Raw genomic sequence first — 26,388 nt, 5'->3', positions numbered from 1 at the left:
TCTTGTTGGCCTCTTAAGAAGCTGTATGTGTGTGCCATCAAGTCACAGCTGACTTATGGCGACCCTGTAGGGTTTTCAAGTCAAGAGACGTTCAGAGGTGGTTTGCCATTGCCTGTCTCCATATGGGCTGAGAGAGTTCTGAGAGAATGGTGACTGACCCAAGGTCACCCGGCAGGCTTCATGTGGAGGAGTGGGGAATCGAACCCAGTTCTCCAGATTAGAGTCCATCGCTTTTAACCACTAAACCATGCTGTCTCCTTAAGGAGCAACTGAACTCAAATAAAACTGTTCTACTGCAGACCAAGATGGCTACTCTGCAACTAACCCTTCAACTACCACTTGATTTTACTGTTGGAAACAGGTCCCCCCACTATGATATCAGCTTATTAAAGGAAAGAATACATATTTTTAAAGGACATGTCTGTTCAAAATTAGTCTCTGCTCTGATATTGGCATTTAGGGGACAGAGAAAGCCAGTGGAGGCTGAAGGGTTAAACCTTGCACAACCCCGAAGCAAATTGAGGCCACACAAACTTGTACTTATGTTGACTATGTTCTTCATCTGGTCTGTTGGAGCCCTCAGCTGTGGTTTAATTGCAAGGGCAACCACTAAGCCCAAAGTCTGTGTCAACAACAACCAGGTAAAATTTGAATAAAGTATTCAAGAGATGCATTCACAAAAGTGAGTTAAGCAAATGTGACTTGTTTTCTGTGCTGGGCTGAATCAATGAAGCACCTTTCTGCATGTGTGTGTGTTAAGTGCCGTCAAGTCACCTCCAACTCATGGCAACCCTATGAATCAATGTCCTCCAAAATGTCCTATCTTTGACAGCCTTGCTCAGATCTTGCAAGTTGAGGGCTGTGGCTTCATTGATTGAGCCAATCGATCTCTCGTGTGGTCTTCCTCTTTTCCTGCTGCCCTCCACTTCCCCTAGCCTGGCTGTCTTTTCCAGTGACTCTTGTCTTCTCATAATGTGACCAAAATACGATAGCCTCAGTTGAGTCATTTTAGCTTCTAGGGTTCTATGAGCTTCTGCATACTGTGTATATTTCCGGAGTTTTGAGTATACAACCAGAACACTGCCCACGATGAAAGTACATCCAACAGTGAGTTATCGCATTGAGTTGTTACGTTACTGTGGAGAATAATCACACTTTGGGAGCTGTTTTACACTGATGGCTATGCACCATTGGAGGGTAAAATAACCCATGTCTTGTCGCTGCATTAATTTTAAAGCTGGCAACAGCATATGTGACCGCTGAGCCACAGGCTTTGCTGGCAAACGTGTGAAAGTTCCCTGCAAATGTAAACAGAATTGGTTGGGGGGCATTTATTCTTTCTTCCCAACTGACAACCTCCAGCAGGCTGGAATTATCTAGCCAGCCTTCCCCGAGGCCTCATTCCAACCCTGAAAAATAAAGACATTCTGACATGCAATGAGAGCCAGCATGCTGTAGTGGTTAGAGTGTTAGACTAGGATCTGGAAGGTTTGGATCCCCCACTCTGCCATGGAGACTCGTTGGGTGACCTTGGGCCAGTCACACACTCTCAGCCTAACCTACCTCACAGGAATGGTTGTGAGGATAAAATGGAGAATGAGGGAATGTTGTAAGCCAGTATGGGTTCCCATGGGGGGGGGGGGAAGTAGGGTATAAATAAAGTAATAAAAAAACAAAAAGCAACAATAATTAAAATCAGCCACAATAATAAAAAATAAGCAACAATCATACACTGGGAATCATAGAATCATAGAGTTGGAAGGGGCCAACAGGGTTGTCTAGCTCAACCCCCTAAATGCAGGGAATTCACAAATACCTCCTCTCCAAACCCCAGTGACCCCTACTCCATGGCCAGAAGATGGTAACAGAAACCCTCCAGGATCCCTGGCCAATCTGGCCTGGAAGAAAATTGCTTCTTGAACCCAAAGTGGTAATCGGCATTACCCTGGGCATGTAAGAAAGGGCCACGAGAACCAAACATTGACGCAACCCTTCCTGCCATCCCTCACATGATCTGCCTAAGTTCACAGAATCAGCATTGCTGACAGATGGCCATCTAGCCTCTGCTTAAAATCTTCCAAAGGAGGAGAGCCCACCACCTCCCAAGGAAGCCTGTTCCACTGAGGAACTGCTCTAATGGTCAGAAAGTTCTTCCTAACGTTTAGCCGGAAACCCTTTTGATTTCATTTCAACCCGTTGGTTCTGGTCTGACCTTCTGGGCAACAGAAAACAACTTGGCACCATCCTCTACATTGCAGCCCTTCCGGGGGGAAAAATCCCAACAGATACATCACAACTGGCGCAGACACAAAGAGGAAAAATTTGGTATAGAGGCATTACTAAGCATGCTTATTCAGAAGTGCCATTAAAATCCATGGAAACTAGGCCCAGCCTATATATATAGCACACTGAGATGGAAATGTGACAAGTGAATGGCTTGAACAACTTCAGAACCTAAGAGGCCAGGAGAAATCACACTTCGACATGTTTTCCATTAAAAATCCCTGCAAGTAGAAAAGTAGCAAGAACACTGACCAAGTTCAGGTAGAACTTTTTCCTGATAGGCTAGTTTTATGTTTGACTCTCAAGAATTTTTTTTTTTTAAACACGAGTATTCAGAAGTTACATGTCCAACCTGCCACATAAGCGCTACTGCCGGCTTGCCACTCAGGAGTCTACAACCTCATTCTGTATGCACAAATTTAGGGCTCACTGGAAAATAGTCAAGCTGTCTGGAATTTAGTTTATGGGTAGTACGTCGCAGAAATGCAAGACAAGCTTTTCCGGCCACAAGTCTCTGCCACACTGACTCATAAGAACATAAGAAAGGCCATGCTGGATCAGACCAAGGCCCATCAAGTCCAGCAGACTGTTCACACAGTGGCCAACCAGGTGCCTCTAGGAAGCTTACAAACAAGATGACTGCAGCAGCATTATCCTGCCTGTGTTCCACAGCACCTAATATAACAGGCATGCTCCTCTGATCCTGGAGAGAATAGATATGCATCATGACTAATATCCATTTTGACTAGTAGCCATGAATAGCCCTCTCCTCCAGGAACATGTCCACTTCCCTCTCATTTATTAGGGTGTCAGTCTAAGACTGGAGAGAGCAGCATTCAAATCCCCCACACAAGTCATGAAATGCACTCAGCTTTCCTCGCACACTGAGCCCCTTGGAAGAAGGGCAGGATAAAAATGTTATGAGGTAGCGTGAAAGAAATTAGGCTATGCTTAGGGTTCGGCTTCAGAGAAAAATACCGTTCAAAAGAGTTGTTGCTAGTGGAGGTGGAAAGAATATAATATGAGCAAAAGAGGAAAAATCCTCTTGAACACTCCAGTTTCCCTGTAGGGAAACAACTCAGAGTAAAAAAAGCTTGATTTTATTAGATCGCAATAGTGTGTACAATAGAGCATGGAGAGTTTGCTCCACCCTCTTGGGTATTTTCCCACAAAGTATGGAGTACCATTCCCAAGTACAGGAGAGCCTATACGATGGCCCGATGGAATGCTCTGCTGTCACCTGAACAGAAAGGCAGATTTAATAAAGTTTCATTTTCCAATAGGATCTGCCCTTGTGGGTCCGGTAGCATAAGTACAATAAGTCACTGTTTTTTTCATTGTCCATTATTTGAGGTTGATAGACAAAAACTGTTTGAGTCATTTGATAATGGAAAGAAGGCACTCACCCTTCCTGACATTTTTAAAATACCATCTGAGATGGTAAAGATTGCAAAATGTATATATACTTTGGCTGCCTATTTTAAAGGATAAGGGAAATATATTAAATATTTTGGCCATTGGGCTTTAGTGTGGGCCTGCTTAAGGCCTATTGGTCCTTTCAGCAGAATCATTAAAGTAAAAGTAAGGTACCCATTGGCCTATCCCCTACCATTTTGCTTAGGACTTCCACCAGCCTAAGAAGCCTTCCTCCAGATTATGGGGAGGGGCTGTGGCTCAGAATCCCAGTACCAAACACAGTATGTTCATGTTTCCCTCCTATAAGCACCTTTGTGTGCTCAGAAGAAAATCACTCGTTTTTAAAAAAATGTTAGACTTTATTGAAATGCAAATTTACAGATCATAAATCCTACATAATACAAAAAGCCATCACACTTTTTTTAAAAAAAGGAAGAAGGCAAACCAACTTTCATGAAAAAAGTTAGCAAAAAATTAAACTATTTGCATTTTGAAATTTACAACATACACCCAAGGATTCTTAGTCCTTGCTTTCAGAAGTAAAGGATAAAAAGACAGGCTGTTCTCACGTCAACAGTACTCTATGTCCATCCGTAATGAACTTTTGCAATACTCATTTCACCTTGTAAAAAGGTGTCAGAGGTGGTACCATTTTCTCATCAGAAGAAGGTGCCAGTGCACTTAGGAACAACTCTCTTGCTTAAATTCAAATTCCATTATTTTTAACAAAATGGGAGAACCTGACAACTTCCGCAACAACTCTAGAAAGAGCATTTTTTCTAGTTCATTTTTTTCAATACCTGGACATTAAAATGTATGTTTGAAACTATGGATTGGTTTGGACAGCAAAGCATCCTACTATTTAAAAGCCTCTTTACAGCCTCTCCTGAAATACATTTCCTCTGTTTCTGGCAGCCACTGATAGGCATGTATATTTTTCTGTGCTCTTAAATACGGTTAGCAATGGAGCATAAGGCAATTCATGTCCGAAGGAATTAAAGGAAAATGTCTTCTTTGAGTGCTGGCGGCTCTTGAAGTTTACGTTTTTTGGATGTTGGTTCTTCAGTTTTCTCTTCTGAGCAGTCATCAATTTTTAGATTTTCATTTATTACAGTGATGCCTGTCAACAGGTACCCTCCGCCGCTACTCATGGTCAATTTGGGGTGACTTCGATCTGGCAAGACCTTTACAAAGAACAAGAAATGGCACATGTCAGCATCACCAAGACTATCTAGAACAGATGGAGAAAAAGGAAAAACCCTTAAGAGTTGGATTTCAGCAGCCTTCCCTCCTGGAGAGCCAGCATGGAGTAGTGGTTAAGAGTGGTGGTTTGGAGCGGTGGAGTCTGATCTGGAGAACCTGGCTTGATTCCCCACTCCTCCACATGAGCAGCGGAGGCTAATCTGGTGAACTGGATTTGTTTCCCCACTCCTACACACGAAACCAGCTGGGTGATCTTGGGCAAGTCATGCTCTCTCAGCCTCACCTACCTCACAGGGTGTCTGTTGTGGGGAGGAGGAAGGAAGGTGATTGTAAGCCGGTTTGATTCTGCCTTAAGTGGTAGAGAAAGTCGGCATATAAAAACCAACTCTTCTTCTTCTTCAATCTCGCCTGATTCCCTCTGCTTGCTGCAGCCCCCCTTCCATATGGCTTTTGTCCACGCTGAACCCAAGACCACCATCATAATCTTTTTTGGAAGTCAAGGGGACCCTCTTCTTTCTGTCACCACCAGAAAATACTGGCAGGATCCAACCCTTACTCTACAAGGCTGATGTTCTTCATCTTTAAAAAGTGTACAGTCTCGAACACTCAGCAGTTGGACACGGTTACAGAAACTAGAGACGTATTTGTCAGAATGACATCATAGGGGTTTCCAGAAAATTGTCGACACCATTTTGGAAATACAGGTAGGGAACTGATGTGTGCGCATGGGAGCGCCTCCAATCAAAACTGGTCACTGGATTCAGGATACAGCCCAACCTTTTACTAGGTTCACTAGTACCCTGTCTTATACAGATGTTTTATGTAAGCCAAGAACCATCTGCTCAAGCTCATGGTTGCTCCCCAGACTCTCAGGTAAGAGAGGACCCTTCACAGACCTGCCACCCAAGTTCCTTTAAGCTGGAGATTCTTGTGATAGATCCAGAGACCTCTGCAAGCAAAACAGCTGCTCTACCACTGAAACACATCCTCCTCCAAAGTACAACTCCTATAGAATAGCTTTTTGTCAACTGGAGGAAACCTCAGAACACTTAAAGAAACCAGTGAACTACAGGAAAGCCTCACTAAATAATGACAGGTTTCTGTTTGCTTTAACCATGACCCCAGTACTTTCCTTATTCTGTTTTCTTCAGACAAGCACCGACTAACATTATTGAGTAATGGCATTTTTCCTGCTTGGACTAAGAGCAGCATTTCATTTTCTGAGAATGGTGCCTATATCAAAACATTTCAAATATTGTGTCCACAAGTTACAGCTGAGTGACTGGGGGAACGTAATCAATTCCTTCATTGAGTTTTCTTACCTGATAGTTGCGTAACCAGGTTTCGGAAAGCTTTAGATTAATAACACCGCCCCTCTCTCTCAGTTTTGTGTAGCATTCCAGTAACGGCTAAGAGATAAATGAGGGGAAACAAATGGTTAAACGAACTCGAAAACCTCAAGAAGTAAGAAAAAAATAGTATTGGATTCACCTCTTTATATTGGCAGTAGACAACGATAGGCCTTGAGGGAGCAACAAATTCTAATAACGAGAGTAATACAGGCACTGGATGGAATCGACTGGCTACAATTAAACTGCAAGAGAAAGGGGTACACACGTTAGCTACATCTCCCAAAACATCAATTAAGAGAGTAATGGCTTGTGTCCTGAAATCAGCTTCCACCTATGGTCAGGTCCTGCTGTGTGCCTCTGGGGGGAAGGTAATTTCCCACAAATTCTTTCCTCTCACAGCAGATTCCCCCCACCCTGCTCTGGGCTGTTCATGCAGGCTCTCTGACCCCCCAGAGCAGAATTTTTTTGTGGTGGGTGAGGGGCAGACACTCTGCAGCTGCAGAAAGGATGTGAGAAAATACTGTTCCACAAGTATCATAGTTTATTAGATAAGGAAAGGCAATGTCAGACTGGTACTTCATAAAGGGCCCTGACATGGAGGGTGCATGCTAGCCTGATCTCATCAGATCTTGGAAGCTAAGCAGGGTCAGCCCTCGTTAGTACTTGGATGGGAGACCACCAAGGAAGTTCAGGGCTACTACGCAAAGGCAGGCAATGGCAAACCACCTCTGAATGTCTCTTGTCTTGAAAACTCAACAGGGTCGCCGTAAGTCGGCTGTGACCTGGCGGGACTTTCCTCCACCACCAATTCAAAAAGGGATGGGGATAAAGTCCTCAAGGTTAGTCGAGGGTGGATCAGCACAGCAAAGACATCAAGAAATATCACAATACTCCGGTGCCACAGGTAAATAGTGACATTACTGCTACAGTGTGGTGCCTAGGTTAGTGAGTCGAACCAGAATCTGGCCGATCCCACTCTACCACAGAAACTCGATATCCCGACGGAAATTCACTGATATCCCCAATTACTCTCAACCATGTTTAGTAGTGAAGTTACTGGGGAAGGAAATGGGGCAGTCATAAGAAGAGGCTGGAACAACAGTGGGTGAAGTGTGAAACTTGAGACGGGGTGATCTTAGCCACTGAAACTGAGGTTGTCACCCTGTACCACCAGAATTTAGTGCTGACTGAGAACATAAAGGATAGACTGGCCTGCTCTGCTTTGGCAGAAGACTACATAGATCTATTCTGTTTGAGCTTCTGAAATGGAAACAAGACATGGCTTCTGGCAAAATATTTTGTATTATATAATCAAACTCACCCATCAGCATCTTTGTCTCTCAACAAGGCTGCGGTTTCTATCAACTTTTTCCTCCTTTCCTCTTGTTTCCTTTGTTTGTCACGCATCTGAGAAGGACACGAGTTATAATTTTTAGAAGTTTTAAGTAGCAGTCGCAACCAAGGAGCTACAGAAAATCTTTTTATGCAACTTTAGGGGTATCAACACACGGAAAACAAATCTCTTGCGTGATGGTCTCACCGTAGAGTTTAAATTGTTTTGAAGAGTGGCTTGGTTATATTTCGTTATGCTCATGTCCTGACTTCCTCCTTTCATGATAATATAATCTGGGGGAGGGGTGTCCGGGGATTCTCCCATCTAGGCAGTTATAAGACCCGCATTGCCTTAGCTTGAATGATGTTGCTGTATCACATGCATTCTATCATGAAAATAGATTTGCTGAGGGAGACAAAAGGTACCCCCAGTAGCTACCAATAGCAGCCTCTGCAATGGACCAGTATGTGCAGGCACCGTGGCAGTTCACTTAAAGCAGGGGTGTCAAACTCATTTGTTATGCAGGCCGGATATGACATAAATGTCACTCGGCTGGGCCGGGCCATGTGTACCATAACAGTGAATGCCAGGTACCAGAGATACAAACTTTATAGAAGACGCAGGCAAAGCCAATCATGCTTAACGCAATAACACTGTCACAGTATTTTCTTTTATTTAACAGTCTTTGATCATTGACACCTTGAGAGTGTGAACAATCCCCTGAAAGAATTATTAGAGAATTCAGCATTTTATCAAAAGGTCCTGAAATCAACCATAAACTAGGATGACACAGTAACTAAAACTATAAGCTCCCTTTGGGGGCAGTTTTCACAAGTAGCGTTTGTATAGATCCTTAAAATTATAGCATGTAAGAAAACTGGTCACTCGACTTACAGTTCCCTTTGCTTTATTATCTTCCAATGCCTCCCCATCGGTAGGAATATCCACCATTTCTTGTTCGTCAGGTGGACTGGACTCCGTCGCTATCTCGGTACCGCATTCCATATCCGTTTCTTGTGTGGAAAGTTCCTTCTCATCCAATGACCCATTGCTTTCTTCTGCCAATGGGATGTTCTCTTCAGACTCTGAAGGCAATACCTTGATAGAAAATGTTCCGGAGAGAAGATTTCTCACTTTGTTGAGAGGGAACTCGTAAAGTGTCTGGAAAAAGGATTCTGGAAACCCAAAACAGTTTGTGGCTGCTCGAACGGCTTCACCTCCAGGGTACATCTGAATAATGTATCCATAACCTGCAAACAAGAGTCACAGTTAACTTCATATGGATCTAAACTCTTGCGACAGTCTCTAGCCAATGCCCTGTTCGTACATCCCTGCTACTCAGGGAATGTCTCAGATGAACATATGTAAAAAGAAATGCAACTTTAAAGGGGTTTCCCATCTTTCTGAACAATACTTTTCAACAGGGACAGTTCATACATGCAGTAGTGCATCAGGAAGGATTGCATTCCTTGTTTAGCTGTGACTTGCTCAACGAGGCTAGAGATGGATGGATCAAGCCTTTTATTCAGGAATCTGTCTCTAAACTGGATAATCTGAGGGTTCTTTTAGCAGGGGTGGATTTTAATACTACACTGGCAGTCACCAAATGTTTTCCCCAGGCAATTAAGATTAAAAAATACTAATTTCCTTATAGGTTATTTCGATAGTTCCTTCCCCCCCACTTTTTAAAAAAATGTTGGACTCAGTGTGACATTGTTCAGGGCCGAATTGGCCATATGAACAGTATCATTAAAGTAAAGCATCAGCAAGGATCAGCAGTTCAACAAGCGCACAAGCAGCATGCATACTCAGATGAACAGGCTCCACAGAAAGTCCTACTTAGAATCAATATGAGCAACAGGAAGGCTGGTGGAACTGAATATAATATTTACAGTATTTACAATACAATGACCCCCTTCCACTGAACGAGGAGCATTCCTCTGATGGAATAAGGCTCCACCCAACAGAGCAAGGCTCCAGACTTAGTTCAAGGGAATCAACTGAATTCAACCTTGTCATGAATGGAGCAACTGCTCGCAAGGCCCTTTGCTGCCTTCCCACTGCAACCTCCCTCCCCCAGAAAAAGAGTCTTCTGAGAGGGGGAGGCTCTCTGGAACAATGAAGATTGTAGGGTAGGGGGACAGGCAGAAATTTTGTGTCCCCCTCCCTGCCCCAACAAGCTTCTGCTATGTTTTCAGAAGCTGCTCTGCTTGTGTGAGAGTGCAGGGGAGGGAGGGATTTCTGTCAATCCTGTCTTTTTAAAGCAGCCCCTCTCTCCCCACATGGTTCTCACGGGTCCTGACACTTAGCAGCAGGTGTTTTTTTTCAGAGACAGCTGAGAGGGTTACGCTAAGGAGGCAGCAAAATTCCCTACAAATAACTCACTCCATTTGCAGAAGGCTTGGATCGAACCCCTGCGGGGTTAGGAGCCAGAGGAGAGTGAAACTTGTTCTGCAGGCCCAGAGAGACTTTGGACTTGTGTATTGCAAACAGCTGTACACTCACTTATATGACAGCCTCGTTTTAAAACTGAGGGGACTTTCAAAAGCTGTTTGTCTCAGCAAATGGGGCTCTGATGCTCAGAGGGGAGGGGAATCCACTAGGCACAACCTAACTCTCAACTACATCTAAAGTAACTCCAAGTTCTGGACTAACTGAATCAGCTATGCCACGCTGCTATTCTTAAAACTCCAAGTTCTGGACTAACTGAATCAGCTATGCCACACTGCTATTCTTAAAACAACTATTCACCAGTGAACAGCCCACTGCAGTCAGTGATTACTTACAGCAGGAACAAGAAATGTCTTCCACCTGCTTATTCTGCACACCTGAACATGGAGTAAGCTTGCCAGAAAAAATGCAGTTCAAGGGGGAAGTGAGATTTCGCCAGCAGCTTAACACCTTTATCCTCCTTTGGGACTCTAATAACAAATCATATGGGGCTGTATATTTCTGGTCCAAATGCTGTGCTTGAACAAGTGCTTTTCCAACATGAATGCCTTAAGTACACATGAAGCCAAAAGGTCAAATACACGTTCCAAAACAGAACGCTTGCAATTTAATGCTCTCGTTCCAAATGAAGCCAATGTCTAGGTATTGCGAGGCTGCCTTTTCTTACCCCCCATCCGTTCCATTGCCGCACCCAGCACCAATCCTGCACAGGTTTCCATTATGATCATCTTGTTCCCAGCATGGACGTTTCCCCAAGTCAACATTTGGGCTAGAGTATCGTATCGTAAATAGCTAGAAAAATAAGACAGCTTACTCTCAGCAAGACAGCAAATCACATCTGGTTCAACTAATAGTTCAGCTTTACTTTAATGATACTGTTCATACGGCCAATTTTGCCCTGAACAAATAGTTCAGCTTTAGTAATAACAGTTCTAAGCGATAAGAAGTATTCCAAACTTTGGAAGTAAAGAATTCAGCAAAATATTTAGATTGGATTGTGAAGACAGAAACAAGACAAGACGAATTTTTAGAATTCGCGTCTATAAGCACTCAAACCACTCTGTAAGAGATAAGCCTCAAATTCCACAATCTTGTATGTGTTTCACAAACCCATTCAGCCCAGGATACAGAGAGGATCTAGCACACACATTTTTCAGAATCTTCCAGATTATGTGTAGCCAATTGGTGAGAAATAATACAGGCTTTTACATAACCCAGTATATTTAATATGTTTATATATTTTTTGTCATGATGTCAAAAATGGATACTGTTCTAGTTTGTCAACTAACTGCTTCCTTATGCGTTACATCTTTTAAAGAATGACTAAACTTGTTATTAATCCTGATACCAGTAGAAAGCCTAGTAGCACAGGTTTCCTAGTTGCCAGAATAAAGCAAGATTTGCCACCTCTATCAAGCTAAAGTAGGTCTCTACTTTCTTCCCCAAACACACAAAAATATTGTAGATTTCATTGTTGCAGGGAAATACTTTGGAATTTAATACATCATATTTCTCAAAAGACTAAAAAATAAAAATTAAGCCTTACTTGATTTTCCCCGGTTCTCTTGCATAGTACATTGTCGACAGAATTCGTGTAGACGGCTTTATGATTGTAATGACTGCCTCATACCTGTAAACAAAGCAGAGCAATGGCATTTAAATGGCAGATGACCTGCAAATCACTACATACTGTTTTCTACTACTGAACTTACTTTTTCTTCTTTTTCTTTATGTATTTATCCTGGGCAAATTCAGTCTTGTCTCTGAACGTGGCACTGTTTTCTATCAGCTGCTGAACTATTTCCTTTAGGGGAGAGAATTTTAAATCGTTTTTGTTAATAATATAAGTCTGGGTTTTTTGTTTTTTGAAAAAAGTTCACTTTGAAATCATAAGATAGATATCCAGTTTCTATTGCAAGTTCGTATTTGTGGTCAATTACATAAGGTTGATCCAAAGGCACTATTCTGCCAGGGTAACAGCAATTATGCTGGCAAAATTGATGGAGGAGGAGAGGGCAGCATGCACCCTCCCCCACAGACACACACTTTGACCCCCCACACTGTTCCTCAGGGCCTCTTGGCTTTCTCTGAGGGTTTCACTCAGTTGGCAGTACTTAGGATCCAGTCCATGAAGTTTTGATCTGAATTTTTTGGGGCACTGAATTCCAACTGACATCACTCAGTTTGGGAGAATTGTTTGTGTGTGTGTCAAAATAATATGGTATTATTCAAATGCAAGACTAGGTTTTTTTCCACATATGCCAAACCCCCCCCCCCATACATTCACATATATGTTTGTGGGTAACATTTTTAAGGAGGTGATCTTACATTCAGGGTTTTCTTCCTTTTGAGTAAATATGGTAACTGAAGAAAAGCACAGCTAGATTCAAGCTCTGACCTAGATATCCCAGGATAGCCCGATCTCGTCAAATCTCAGAAGCTAGGCAGAGTCAGCCCTGGTTAGTACTCGGATGGGAGACCACCGAGGAAGGCAATGGCAAACCACCTCTGTTAGTCTCTTGCCTTGAAAAAGCTACTGGGTTGACATAAGTTGGCTGCAACTTGACGGGCACTTTCCAGCACCACCAGATTCAGTCCAGTAGCAACTTACAGACCAACAAGATTTTTGGGGTATAAGCTTTCGAGATTCAATGCTTCCTTCATCAGATAAATAAAAGTACAATTTTAAAAATTAGCAATAGATACCCCAAGGGGAGGGAATACAGCAACCCTTCACTTCCCTAAGATGCTGGCACGCAAGCTACCTGTGTTCTAAGTGAAAAAGAGACTGGATCCTTCTGGGGACACAAAAAGGCTTCTCCATCCAGGCTGGGGCTAGGTATATTGCCCTATGGGCAAATGTGCCTAGCTGGGGGGGGGGGGATAGATGGGTAAGGGAGAAGCTGTGGAAGAGGATGGCTTGTGCCATCCCCCCCAATTAAATAGGATTCTATTAGCACAGTTAGATTTTTACATGATTTTCCAGAACAAAATAGTTTCCCTAAGGAAAACAGGCAGTGAATCCTTGTTTGCAGCTCCGATACCATCAGATACTGTAAAAATGCTCAGATATGAGGAAAAGTATGACCACTAAAGCAATGCAGCATGTCCCAAATGAAAAAGAAGAAGAGTTGGTTTTTAAATGCTGACTTTCTCTACCACTTAGGGAAGAATCAAATCAGCTTACAATCACCTTCCCTTCCCCTCCTCACAAGAGACACCCTGTGAGGCAGGTGGGGCTGAGAGAGCTCTAAGAGAACTGTGACTAGCCCAAGGTCACCCAACTGGCTTCATGTGGAGGAGTGGGGAAACCAACCTGGTTCACCAGATTAGCGTCCACTGCTCATGTGGAGGAGTGGGGAATAAAACCTGGTTCTCCAGATTAGAGTCCACTGCTCCAAACCATGGCTCTTAACCACTACACCACGCTGGCATGACAGTTACCTGTCCTTTAATGCCTTTATCCTTCAAAGCCTTTATATCATCGTGAGTCAGTTTCTGAGACTTCCCATCATCAATTATGTTCCGGTTATCTGTACCTGCTTCCTTTGTTTCTGAAGAATTAAAAAAAACATATCTGCAATTGTGAAATGTTAATGCAGACAACCTTCTAAGAACTAAGCATAAGTCTTAACGTGGGAAACATTTCTTCAGTCTTAAAGCTGGGTATTTGCCATCACTATTGAATTATACCAGTTGAGCAGTAAGTAAATATTCAACAAGACTATCACAGAACTGAAAGGGCACTGTAAGTCACCACACAAGCCAAGAGATTGTTGAAGCAGCCAGAAAGATTTCAGCTACAATTCATATTAAAGGGGGGAAATCATGGGGAAGTAATTTATCCTGGAAGGGACAGTCAATTTAGAAGGGAGCATCTGAAGGCCAAGTCTGCCTCGGTGTGTTTCATATCAAAGACTCGTCCTCAAGGGCAACTGGAGCTATTTCTTAGAAAACGCTGCATGAAGACAGTCATATACTCTATGCAACTGGAACACAGAGGTGATGAGTTATCTCCTAAGTATTTTTAGCAAGGAAAGAGGGTGACAGTTTCTTTTAAGAAATATATATTGCAGAGTGTAGCCATCTTGGTCTGCACCAGAACAGTTTGATTTGAGTCTGCAGCTCCTTAAGGAGCCAGCGTGGCGTAGAGGTTAAGAGCGTAGTGCCATAGTTTCAAACATTTAAGAAACATATATTAGCTCCCCTGGAGAAAAAGACAGCTGGCTGGATCTTACCATTCCACCGGCAACAAAAGCAACTTTTGTCAGTGGGAAGCGCCTTGGGTTAATGGAGTGAAATGGCAGGCAGCAACTCAAGTGACTCAAAAGGTATTGATCCACAATAAGGGAGGGGCTGGGGTTCAGTGACAGAGCATCTGCTTGGCATGCAGAAGGTTCCAGGTTCAATCAGGTTAAAGGGACTAGGCAAGTAGGTGATGTGAAAGACCTCTGCATGAGACCCTGGAGAACCGCTGCCAGTCTGAGTAGACAATACTGATTTTGATGGACCAAGGATCTGATTCAGTATAAGGCAGCTTCATGTATTCACAATAAATAGCAATAGCTTTTGTACACCTTTGAGACTCTGGATCAGTCATCTCCCCTTTATTCGTTTTTTAATTAACAGCAGCACTGAACCAATCTGGAATTTGTATAGAACCAAGAAAATGAGTTTACAGCACAATCCTATGCAGAGTTACTCAGGTCTAAGCCCATGGAAATGAATGAGCTTAGACTGGCGTAACTCTCCTGTTAATCTTTGGCTTCAGCTAGCCTGACATTATGAGAACAAAGTTATATGTTGGTTAACAGAAATGCTCATAAATATAGGACTGTGTTGACTGTATCTCTGCCAAGCAACTGGCAGCCGGTTCTCTCCTACCTGCAGTTGCCTCTTCCACCCTCTTTTTTGGCTGAAGGCTTCCCCCACCGGTCACTTCAAAGGTCGTTCCATAAATGTGCCCAATGGCATTATCCAGATAGAACCATTGCTTTTCAAAGATAATTTTTCTGAAAGAATGAACAGAAGGAAACTGATGCCCTGCAACATTCATGTCACTAATTCGCCTGAAAACTAAACAAAAGATGCTAAGACCTTCCAGATTACAATGCAAGCAAAACCAGCTGTGTTATAGCTCATCTAAAATTAACGGGAGACCTACTTCCACAATTATTTGCAATCACAGTATGAGTAAAAATGGCTACTTACAGATAGCTTTAGCACTGCTGAACAGAGATTCTTTGGGAGCTGGGCATACTATGAACTTTTCCGTATTCTCAATTTCCTCACTACTAAATTCCTCAATTAAAAGCTGTTTTATGTCAAATCGACCACTAGAGGGAGCAAAACACGTGCAGATTCAGAACTGACCTCCCCCCCACCCCAAGAAACAAGAACTTAGAAGCGAGGAAAATGAGAATGCCGAAAAGCCCTTTGTGCAAATCATAAACATGCAGAACATCAGTATTCACACATGCACTACTTACTGCTTGCCTTGGGCAAATAACAACTGGGCTCAAGCTCGGGACATAACAGCTGAGAAGTATGCTCATGGGGCTATAATTAATTTAGGGAAATATAAGCCTCATTTTTATGGTTTCAAGAGCATTCCTGTGCATTCACCACAGTGTTGCACTCTGCCGTCCCTGGCTGAAAAACTCAGTGCAAGGCTATCCTAGCTACTGAGATAGAACAGTGGTAACAGATATAGTAGCAAGGTGTACATGGAAATAGGAGGAGGCAGGGGCTGTGGCTCAGTGGTAGAGCATCTGCTTGGCATGCAGAAAGTCCCAGGTTCAATCCCTGGCATCTCCACTTAAAGATACTAGGCAAGTAGGTGATGTGAAAGACCTCTGCCTGAGACCCTGGAGAGCCGCTGCCGGTCTGAGTAGACAATACTGACTCTGATGGACCAAGGGTATAATTCAGTATAAGGCAGCTTCGTGTGTTCAAATAACACGGGACTTACTTCTAACAGCAAGCGGCGGTGGAAAGTGAGGTCAAATTGCAGCCGACCTCTGCTGACCCCAAAGGGTTTTCAAGGCAAGAGAGGAACAGAGCTAGTTTGCCGAGGGCTGCCTCTGCGTAGCAATTGTGGGCTTCCTTGGTGGTCTCCCATCCAAGTGCTAACCAGGGATGATCCTGCTTAGCAGCCGAGATCTGCAGAGATCGATGTAGCCTGGGCCATCCAGGTCAGGGCCACAGCAAGTAAGACAATGCAAATATGTATTTACAGAGTTGCTTCCAGTCACAGCTTTGCCAGTGTTTGTGTACACAGCATATTTTTTCACAAAACTGAAAACAAATCAGGGCAAAATATATAAATGTATAAATATGCCTACGTGAAAACCACTAATCAACATAATGAATTACAGCTGCTGGTGAGAACTGATTAAAAGTTACACAATGATTTATTTGATGCATGCCACCATTTGACTTACGGTTTATAGAATGGATATGTTTGTGTAACTTAAAGGGATTTAGGCAGCAAACACTGCAGAGTGCAAAAATATGCCGAAAGGGATGGAGAAAATGAAGAAAGTTGATTTAGGGTGAATACATTCGAAAAGCAGGAGCTCATTTAGTGCAGCATGGTGTAGTGGTTTGAATGTCAGATTAGGATCTAGGAAACCTGGATTCAAATCCCCACTCTGCCATGGCCAGTCCTACACTCTCAGCCTAACTACTTCACAGGGTTGCTGTGAGGATAACATGGAGAAGAGGAGAATGCTTTGTATGTTGCTTTGAGTCCCCCACTGGGGAGAAAAGCAGGGAAGAAATGAAGTAGATTAATATATAAATGCAACATTGATGCTTCTGTCATCCTTGTAACTTGCATGTCAATTAAGAATATTATTCATAAGGGAGGTTTGTACCAGTATTGTATCCTTCATTTATGCTTTTGTCTAATAAAGTCTATTTTGATCTCCTCTGGGACTGGGATGCATGACTCTATCTTAAAGTACCAGCTTTGCATGCAGAAGATCCCAGGTTCAATCCCTGACATCTCCTGTTAAGCAGGTCAAGTAGTAGGTGATGTGACAGACTTTCTATCTGAGATCTCTGGAAAGCTGGGACAATGATGCTAACAACAACAACAGTATTATCCAATGTTCTCACAATAAAGCAACCCCAAGATAAAGCATGTTTTGCATGCCCTCTCTGAGAACTAAAGAAAGCAAGCCCTGCACTGAAATCCCTCTCTGCTTAGAAAGAAAAGGGGGCGTTGGAGAATTTGAAATGTGGCGTTGGAGAATTTTATCGATACTGTGGAATGCCAGAAAGACAAATCAGTGGGTTCTAGATCAAATCAAGCCTGAACTCTCCCTAAAAGCTAAAATGACCAAACTGAGGCTATTGTACTTTGGTCACATTATGAGAAAACAAGACTCACTGGAAAAGACAATGTGTGTGTGTGTGTTAAGTGCTGTCAAGTCGCTTCTGACTCATGGTGACCCTATGAATCAATGTCCTATCTTTGACAGCCTTGCTCAGGTCTTGCAAATTAAGGGCTGTGGCTTCCCTTATTGAGTCAATCCATCTCTTGTTGGGTTTTTTCCTGCTGCCTTCAACTTTTCCCAGCCTGACTGTCTTTTCCACCGACTGCTGTCTTCTCATAATGTGACCAAAATATGATAGCCTCAGTTTAGTCATTTTAGCTTCTAGGGTCAGTTCAGGCTTGATTTGATCTAGAACCCACTGATTTGTTTTTTGGGGCAGTCCACGGTATCCGTAACACTCTCCTCCAAGACCACCTTTCAACGGAATCTACTCTCTTCCTATCAGCTTTCTTCAATTCACAGTGGGTGGCCGTGTTAGTCTGTCTGCAGTAGTAGAAAAGAGCAAGAGTCCAGTAGCACCTTAAAGACTAACAAAAATATTTTCTGGCAGGGTATGAGCTTTCGTGAGCCACAACTCACTTCTTCAGATACCTTTCTTCAGATAAGCTTTCTTCAATGTCCAGCTTTCACACCCATGCATAGTAATAGGGAATACGATGGCATGAATTAACCTAGTCTTGGTGGCCAGTGACACATCCTTACACTTCAGAATCTGTTCTAGCTCCTTCATGGCTGCCTTTCCCAGTCTCAGTCTCCTCCTGATGTCCTGGCTGCAAGTCTCCCTTTTGGTTGATGACGGGAGCCAAGGAATAGAAAAGTCAATAACGGTAGGGAAAGTTGAATAGAAAAGACAATAACGCTAGGAAAAGTTGAAGGCAAGCAGGAAAAGCAGGAGATGGATTGACTCAATAAAGGAAGCCACGGCTTTCATTCTGCAAGGCTGTTAGCGACAGGATGTTTAGGAGGCCATTAATTCATAGGGTCGCCACAAGTCGGAAGCGACAAGCGAGCCCTATGGCGACCAAGCCCTTCCTTTCCCTCACCTTCGCCTCAGCACAGCCACCGCCTTGAAGACTTCGTTTCGCTTGAGCACTGCCCAGTCCCCCTCGTGGATCACGTGGAGGGACCCCGACCTCACGCTCTCCTCCATGAGGCCCCCGCCGTTCTCTCCCCGGAAGCTCCCCAATCAAAACAGCAACCCCTGCCCAGGCGCCGGGCTACGCGCATGCGCCAAAAGGACGGCGCGAAGGGCTTCCGCTCTTTCTCTCTATGGTCTTGCCTCCCTGCTGACATCCGCGGCTCAGTGCCCGTTGGGGACGCATGCGCAATGCGTGCTCTTCTAACGGAAGACAGGCGGTTTCCTTTTTTTAAAAAAAAGTGTTTTTGGAAATTATATGTTTGCACTTCTAATAAAATAATTGGTAAATGTGGGGGAAACAGACGGTGGCCCTTCCTCTCCGCCAGTATTCCCTTTACCTATCTCTTCACTTCTTTACTGGCAGATAAGAAATACCCAACTGCGCATGTCTTCAGGCAACAGGATTCCTCCTCCTCCCCCGCCCCGGATCAGGTGGGGGTGCGGGCCTGTCAATAGAGCACGGGCTGCGCATGCGCTTCCTTTTGTTTACAAGGCGGTCTCGCTGTGTGACTATGGCAACAGAAGGAAGCGTCGCTCTTATTGGCTTCGCTTCCGGATGTGGGCGGAGACGGGATGTTTTTTGCGCCAAAATAGAAATTAAGGAAGAAAAACAATAGAAGGATTGGCGGCGGGTGTTAAGGTAAGCGCAGTATTTATTATGGACTACGGTAAAGTTAATGGAATAATTGATAGTTAATTAATTAATTAAAAGTTAATAGTTCATGGTGTTCCCTGTGGGGGCTTCTCTGTTTCAAGCTTGGGGTGCTGGAAGGCTCACGTGGCTGGAAGTTTGTGCTGACCTTCCTGTCCAAAAGTTCCTCGCGTGTAGAAAGGTAGCACGTCAGGGAGGAAAAGCCTAACTTGGGTCTCCCCCTGCTGTGCTAGCTTTCGATGGTCACAGACTTCTTGTGTCTGTAGTCGTTACAATTATTTTATTCTGCCCTTCCTACCATATATGGCCCACTGATGTAATCTTTATAGGGTTCACGTCTGGGTTTCCCTGCCATGGTTGCTTTGGCTGCTGTTACTCCTTCAGGCCATAGTGATGGTGGCCTCTATTCCCCCTCCCCCAGTAGTCTGCTGAGCTTGTGCTCAACCACCAAGTGTTGGTGGTGTCTTTGGGGTTGGAGCTGCTTCCCCTGTGCCCTTGTCATTCTGCTGTATACTCAGTGCCGGTGCTACCATTAGGCGAACTAGGCGGTTGCCTAGGGTGCAGACCTCAGAGGGGTGGCCTGAGGGGCACAGTTTTAAACAGATCAGTTTCTTGGGGGAAAATGCAACTGGCAAATTATATTTTTTTATTTTAAGGTAAGTACCACAACAGTGCTGTGGAATAGGATTAATTATAACATCTTATACAAAGTTTTGTGCGTTTATCTTTTTCCTACAGGACATCTGTTTTTGAAAATTGGTTAGCAATGGGGGGCACAAGTAGTTAGCCTTGCCTAGGGCACAAAAATAACTGGCACCGGCCCTGTGTATACTACTCCCTTCTCTGTAGGTCCGGAGGCTAAACCTGCCCTCTCTTCAGCAATTAAGATCTCCCTGCCACTACTGAAAGAGGTGTCTGGCTTTGGCCTCTGTTTATTAAAGAGTAATGTCTAACCTGCACTTCTGTTTCTAAAGCAACTAAGATGGCTTTTTCTCACCGTAGAATAAAACATAGGTTAAGAGAAGTGGTTTGGAGCGGTGGACTCTAATCTGGAGAACCGGGTTTGATTCTCCACTCCTCCACATGAACGGCGGATGCTAATCTGGTGAACCCCACTTCTACACATGAAGCCAGCTGGGCCAGTCACAGTTCTCTCCAAACTCTCTTAGCCCCACCTACCTCACAGGATGTCTGTTGTGGGGAGGAGAAGGGAAGGTGATTGTAAGCCAGTTTGATTCTTCTTTAAATGGCAGAGAAAGTCGGCATATAAAAACTAACTCTTCTTCAAACCATCCCATCCGGCCCCTTCATAATCAACCCATTACCTGCAAGAGTTAATGCCATTTGCCATATGTTGCAGAGTGACAGAATTGTCCTTTAGATTACTTTGTATGTTGCTGATGGGCTAGAATGCTGAGATGAGTGCTGAGCCCAGAGGGAAAGGGCCTGGGCCAGGATCAAGAGGAAGAGGTTTCCAGCGGTGGAGAGTAAGAGGAGGATGGCAAGGGAGAGGAAAAGTGCAAGGACAGAGAGGAGACTGGAAAAACACGGCTGGGAAGCCGGGATCAGGTATGCTAACGTCACAATGTGACCTTGCTGTGTTTTATTGTTGGGTCTTTTTATTTTTCGTTACATGTTGGCTAGAAAGATAAGAACATCTGTTTTATTTTATTACTTCGGTATCCTCTTTTCTTCTGTCATGGAACTTGAGGTGTTGTACGTAGGGTTCTCTGAAGATCTAGTCGCGCACTGACCAGACCCAGGCTATAGTCAGGCTGCTTACTGCTGCATCTTATGCCTACAAACATGTTCTGCAGTAGCTTGTATGCAATGTAGGGTTGCATACAAAATGGAGATTTTGGGAGTGGAGCCTGAGGAGGGTGGGGTTTGGAGAGGGGAGGGACTTCAGTGCCATAGAGTCCAATTGCCAAAGTGGCCATTTTCTCCAGAGAAACTGATTTCTATTACCTGGATCAGCTGTAATAGCAGGAGATCTCCAGCCACCATCTGGAGGTTGGCAACCCTAATGCAATGACGGGCCACTGGGTGTGCTGTACTGTGGAAGAGCAAGACACATAAGGAGAGATTTGGGGTGGACCGAAGTTTTCACAGCTGAATCACGTGTCCAAGTTGCTTCTTTGTGGTCCCCATTATTTTATCACTTTAGTTCTAAAGGGTAAACTTCTCAATATGTTTCTATTCTGTTTTTCTTAAAAACTGAGAATTTCATGCCTTCTCCTATCACTAACTGATAGTTTTGATATTTTGCAGTTCCATCCCAGCTCATTCAAGCGACACTGAACCCCATTAGTCCTTACAGAGGCTGGAAGCTTTATTTCTCAGAAGGTGAGCATTTTTTTATGAAGCACATGACTGCATGTAGAGAGACTATACCTGAGGGCTGAAGAAGGAAATAGCATTTCAACTTGTACTTAATCCTCAGTTTAAATCAATCCATGCATGCTGAAGTTAGCTCCTTGATAACAGTCACCAGATCAGTACATTTTTAATCAAAGTAGTTCAGTTCTATTGGGATTGCTTGTACACACTTGATAATGTGTGTCACGCCCATTGGCGCAATAAGCATACAGTTAGTTGGCTGCAGAAATTCTAGGCTATAATATGTCAAGTGAAGCCCAAATTACAATCTAAATGAGGGTCTCAAATTATTTCTCCCACTTTGGCTTAATGATTTAAGCCACTTTGGCTTAATGACTGCCTATCAGCAGAACAGTGGGCTCATATGGTTTTTATGAAAGGGTCCTTGCCTGTTGGTTATTTTTAATGAGATTTTAGTCTGGTGGCTTTAATTGTCATGGTTTTCATTGCATTGCAACCTACTTTCTTCTGAGCAAGGCAGGTTAAAAGTACTGTTAAATACTGTGTATCCCTTAAGTGTATAAGATTGGGGGGACTTAAGGGTATGAATGTAAAAGACTAAATATCTAAATTAACGGAAATTGTCCAATTCAGCATATGATGACAACTCCCCTTTTGTTCAGAAGATTGGAGCATTTGAAAAGTTTTTCACGTCTCACATAGACTTTTATGATAAGGTAAGGCATCATGGGGGGTGGGGAGGGAAGGCAGCATGGTATAGCCCAATCTCATCAGATATCAGAAGCTAAACAGGGTCAGTAATTGGAAGGGGGACCACCAAAGAAGACTCTGCAATGGCAAACCACCTCTGCTTCTCACCTGCCTTGAAATCCCCTTGCTGAGGTTGCCATAAGTCATCAGCAACTTGACGGCACTTTACACACACAGAAGGCATTGCGGTACCAACACTTGCTCACCACGTATGCTAAGATCTTCAGGTGAAGTCTTGCTTGGTTGACAGAAGTAATGTGGCTTTTCCCATGGGAGTGTATCTCCTATGTAGTCCCCTCCTAGAGAGGCTGAGCAGACCAGTTGTGTGCAGGAGCTGTTAGGGGGATTGTGAAACCTTGTTCTGTCTTTTGGGGCTTGGGCGGTAGCTTCATTTTGGACCCTTGCTATGTGTGTGTATTTTCACTGTTTCCTGTTGCAATTGTATTCTTACTGAGTTTTGTGTTGCTAATCTATCTAAGGAGCCCCATGGCGCAGAGTGGTTAGCTGCAGTACTGCAGTCCAAGCTCTGCTCACAACCTGAGTTTGATCCTGACAGAAGTCGGTTTCAGGTAACCGGCTCAAGGTTGACTCAGCCTTCCATCCTTCCGAGGTCGGTAAAATGTGTACCCAGCTTGCTGGGGGTAAAGGGACGATGGCTGCGGGAGGCACTGGCAAACCACCCTGTAAACAAAGTCTGCCTAGTAAACGTCGGGATGGGACGTCACCCCATGGACGCCACATCAGTGCCAGGGGACTACCTTTACCTTTAATCTATCTGTTACTGTATTTATGGTTTCATGCTGTGGATACCTTTGAGTGCCTTGGTGTACCGAAAGCTCTGCTGTTAATACTCTCTGTCCTAAGGTTCAGTCTTGGGACTAGAAGGGAACTAGGCATTTAAAGATCTTCCTTGTTCTGCCTAGATCTCCTTGTGCCATACCATATCCACTGCTGTGTTAGTCTTCACACAGCTTCATGTACCACACCCTAATAACAATATGGCACAACGAGAAAATGAGAACGTGCAGGGCAGAGGTCCCTTCGTGGTTTAAATAACTGCTTGATTATACCATTCAGAAGGCACCACCGCATTAGCCAAGCCATATAATTTAACCCCTCCTTTTAATTGCCCCATGAGAAAAGTATCAATGATATTTTTTAAAATTTAATTATAAAACTTTGGGATACAGAAAAGAGAAAGGGATAAGGGAAAAGGAGTCAGATATCATAAAGTTTACACTTCCGAGCCAATGTCGGAAATAAAATCATTAACAAAACAGAATTGAGAACAAAGAAACTTGAACAAATCTTAAAATAATATCTATGTCTCTTAAATTTCTTTTCAAATGGCTAAATCATATCATATCAAAGTATCGATGATATTGACAAAACACTTAATGATGTTGATGTAACCTTTGTTGTCATCTTTATTACAGCCAAAGGCCATAACCTTTGTTGTGACAAATCTGTTTCCCCACATCTCATTTTATAGGATGAAGTAGAAAGTAAAGGAAGCATTCTTGTGGATTATAAAGAGTTGATTAATGCTGAAGAAGTAGTTGAGTCAATACCTGATATTTCCACTGAGTTTAGGGATATGCCACAGAAAATACTGGACTGCATGGGCTTGGCGATTCATCAGGTAAATACCTCAAACAAATAACTCAGACATTGCCACTGTGTGTCTATTGTTGGCATCAAATGTTTCTCTTTGTGCTATCTCTTTTAATTTGTACACTTTCATAGAAATGTTTTTGCCTCTTTTGTCCTTGAGGTGCTAAGCAAAGATCTTGAGAAACATGCAGCAGAACTGCAGGCTCAGGAAGGACTGTCCGTTGACGAGGAACCCATAATCAACGTGCCGTATATCCATGCAAGGTAGCCTTTCGTTTAACTGACTTATCCGTGTGCAATCATCCAATTCCTTCCATCAGTCAAAAGGATTTAATGTAGCCGTGGTAGCCATTTTGTGGCTGGCTGTGCCTCCTGCAGCAGCCATTTTGTGGCTGCACCCACCGCACTATGTCAGAATTCCAAATGTGCCCACAGGCTGAAAAAGGTTGGGGGTCCCTGTCCTAGACAGATTGTATCCACTAGAATGATTAACGCTCTGTGTTGGGCATGGTACGCTTAAGGTACAACTAAGGAATATCATTCTTTCTTAACCACTTATTTTTTAGAGTCTATAACTATGAGCCGCTTACCCAGCTAAAGAATATTCGAGCCAATTGCTATGGGAAATACATTGTGGTGCGTGGCACTGTTGTGCGTGTCAGTAATATTAAGCCTTTCTGCACCAAGATGGCGTTTATATGCAGCTCATGTGGAAATATTCAGAGTGTATCTCTGCCTGATGGAAAATACATACCCCCTACAAAGGTAAACAAACCACTTTAAAAGGTAAACAAACCACTTAGCTATCTTTTTCATTAGGTAACATTATAGGCGTAAGTCATGAGAGAAGCATACCACTTAAAAACGTTATTAGCTACCTTTTTCATTAGGTAAGATTATAGATCTTAAAGTCATGAGAGGAGACGAAATGTCTTCAGAAAAATTAAGCTAAATTGTAAAGTGTGATTTATGGAGAAAGAATTAAATACAAATTAACTGCCCCCCCACCATCAAATGAAGCCATTCCAGGTGTTGCAATGTAAACATTGATTGGCATTTTAAGGTGAATGTCATCTGTTTTTAGTGTTCTTTGCCTGAATGCCACGGACGATCATTCACTGCAGACAGACGTTCTCCTTATACCATTACTGTGGACTGGCAGTCTATTAAGTAAGCACTCAGTTCCTCTTTCTTTAAAGCCGTTATCTTTTACAATAATTGAAATTTGTATCTTAATTGCTACGCTACTGTCAAGAACCCCTAGTCGCAGGATGGGCAGTTAACATGCAAATTACAAAACCCTGAGGTGTGAACCCACACGCCTCAGTCTAGGTAGCTGCCACCAGTCCCTTTAACAGCCAGAAGCCAAGGGACAAGCTTCCAACCTTCCTGGGATTAAAGTTAATAAAGTCGTATAGTGGTTAGGGTAACACTAGAATCTGGGTAACCCCAGTTCGAGCCCCAGCTCTGCCACGGAAGCTTGCTGATCATTATCTTTTAATCTAACCTACATCATAGGGTGGTTGTTGTCATGGAGGAGGGGAAGAATTATGTTGTAAGCTGCTTTGGGTCCCCGTTATGGGGAAAGGCAGAGCATAAATATCATAATAATATGTGTTGTGCCATGTATTCTAGGATTCAGGAGCTCATGTCAGATGATCACAGAGAAGCCGGTAGAATTCCTCGCACCATAGAATGTGAGCTGATTCAGGATCTAGTAGACAGCTGTGTCCCAGGAGATGTGATCACTGTCACAGGAATTGTCAAGGTCTCCAGCAGTGAGGAGGGTACGCCAAATCTGGCCATCGCTTTTGAAGCAAATTGAAATTTAATAAAATAAATAAATCCTTCCCTCAGCAGTGATTTTCATTGGGGGAAGCTGGTTGTGTCTGTACAGTGGTCACTGAGAAGCTGAACACTAAACAAAGCGACTCGTCGCAAGAGTTTGTTTTGATGTTATCTGGTGGTCTTGTCGCTCGGTTACAGGCACGCTTTTCGTTAGTTTACAAAATGGAAAGGAAGTATTGAGGTGGGATAATTTAAGAAAAACTTTAAAATGAGTTTTCAGATTCAGAGAAACCAGGATTTAGCCAAATGGATAGCAAGAAGTACCCTGAAGCTGGGGTATGGGTAGTATTAAACTTAAGCATATGAAATCCTGTTATAAAACACTATGAAGTTCATTGCATTTCTCCCTGCCCATACTCTGAGAATTGCACCCTGTGTTTGGAGCCAGCACTGTTTTATGCAGACGGGAAGGACCGCATCTACTCTAGCAGATGCTTTGCACAGCTCTGTCAACATCAGATGTAGGCCTCGGGTTACTTTAGAATTCAGCTCTGTTTCTCTTATTCCCTATAGGCTCTTAGTAGTACTTCTCTGCCTGTACTTGTCTCTGTCTTCTGAAAACAAACCAAGAACAGGTAGCATATTCTTTGGTGGTCATGGCATCCAGTGCTTCGGGACAGACCAAGAATCACAACCCCTTTTAGACATCTAGATAACCTGGTTGT

General features: G+C 43.4%; 2 protein-coding genes across 2 annotated transcripts in view; one reads left to right on the top strand and one right to left on the bottom strand.

Moving 5' to 3' along the window:
• Positions 1-4,694: 4,694 nt before the first annotated feature.
• On the bottom strand, positions 4,695-18,531 carry TRMT6 (tRNA methyltransferase 6 non-catalytic subunit). Its single transcript, XM_056856039.1, has 11 exons — positions 18,425-18,531; positions 14,923-15,050; positions 13,483-13,592; positions 11,751-11,842; positions 11,585-11,668; positions 10,706-10,830; positions 8,482-8,837; positions 7,576-7,661; positions 6,394-6,496; positions 6,225-6,311; positions 4,695-4,883 (listed from the first exon to the last, which is right to left on the bottom strand). Exons 1-11 carry the CDS (start codon positions 18,529-18,531, stop codon positions 4,695-4,697), a joined length of 1,467 nt encoding a protein of 488 aa, XP_056712017.1.
• Positions 18,532-20,589: 2,058 nt separating this feature from the next.
• The window catches only part of MCM8 (minichromosome maintenance 8 homologous recombination repair factor), a 29,459-nt gene continuing 23,660 nt past the window's right edge, over positions 20,590-26,388 (top strand). Inside the window, exons 1-8 of the mRNA XM_056856037.1 lie at positions 20,590-20,740; positions 21,443-21,517; positions 22,145-22,227; positions 23,754-23,903; positions 24,036-24,139; positions 24,442-24,640; positions 24,960-25,045; positions 25,511-25,662. Of these exons, the coding sequence (XP_056712015.1) occupies positions 20,590-20,740; positions 21,443-21,517; positions 22,145-22,227; positions 23,754-23,903; positions 24,036-24,139; positions 24,442-24,640; positions 24,960-25,045; positions 25,511-25,662 (1,000 nt within the window). The remainder of the gene's footprint in view (positions 20,741-21,442; positions 21,518-22,144; positions 22,228-23,753; positions 23,904-24,035; positions 24,140-24,441; positions 24,641-24,959; positions 25,046-25,510; positions 25,663-26,388) is intronic.

This window comes from Euleptes europaea, chromosome 10 (assembly GCF_029931775.1).
Source record: "Euleptes europaea isolate rEulEur1 chromosome 10, rEulEur1.hap1, whole genome shotgun sequence".
Classification (NCBI taxonomy): domain Eukaryota; kingdom Metazoa; phylum Chordata; class Lepidosauria; order Squamata; family Sphaerodactylidae; genus Euleptes; species Euleptes europaea.
Note: the sequence above shows the minus strand (reverse complement) of the source record. Positions and strands in the feature narration are given on the sequence as shown.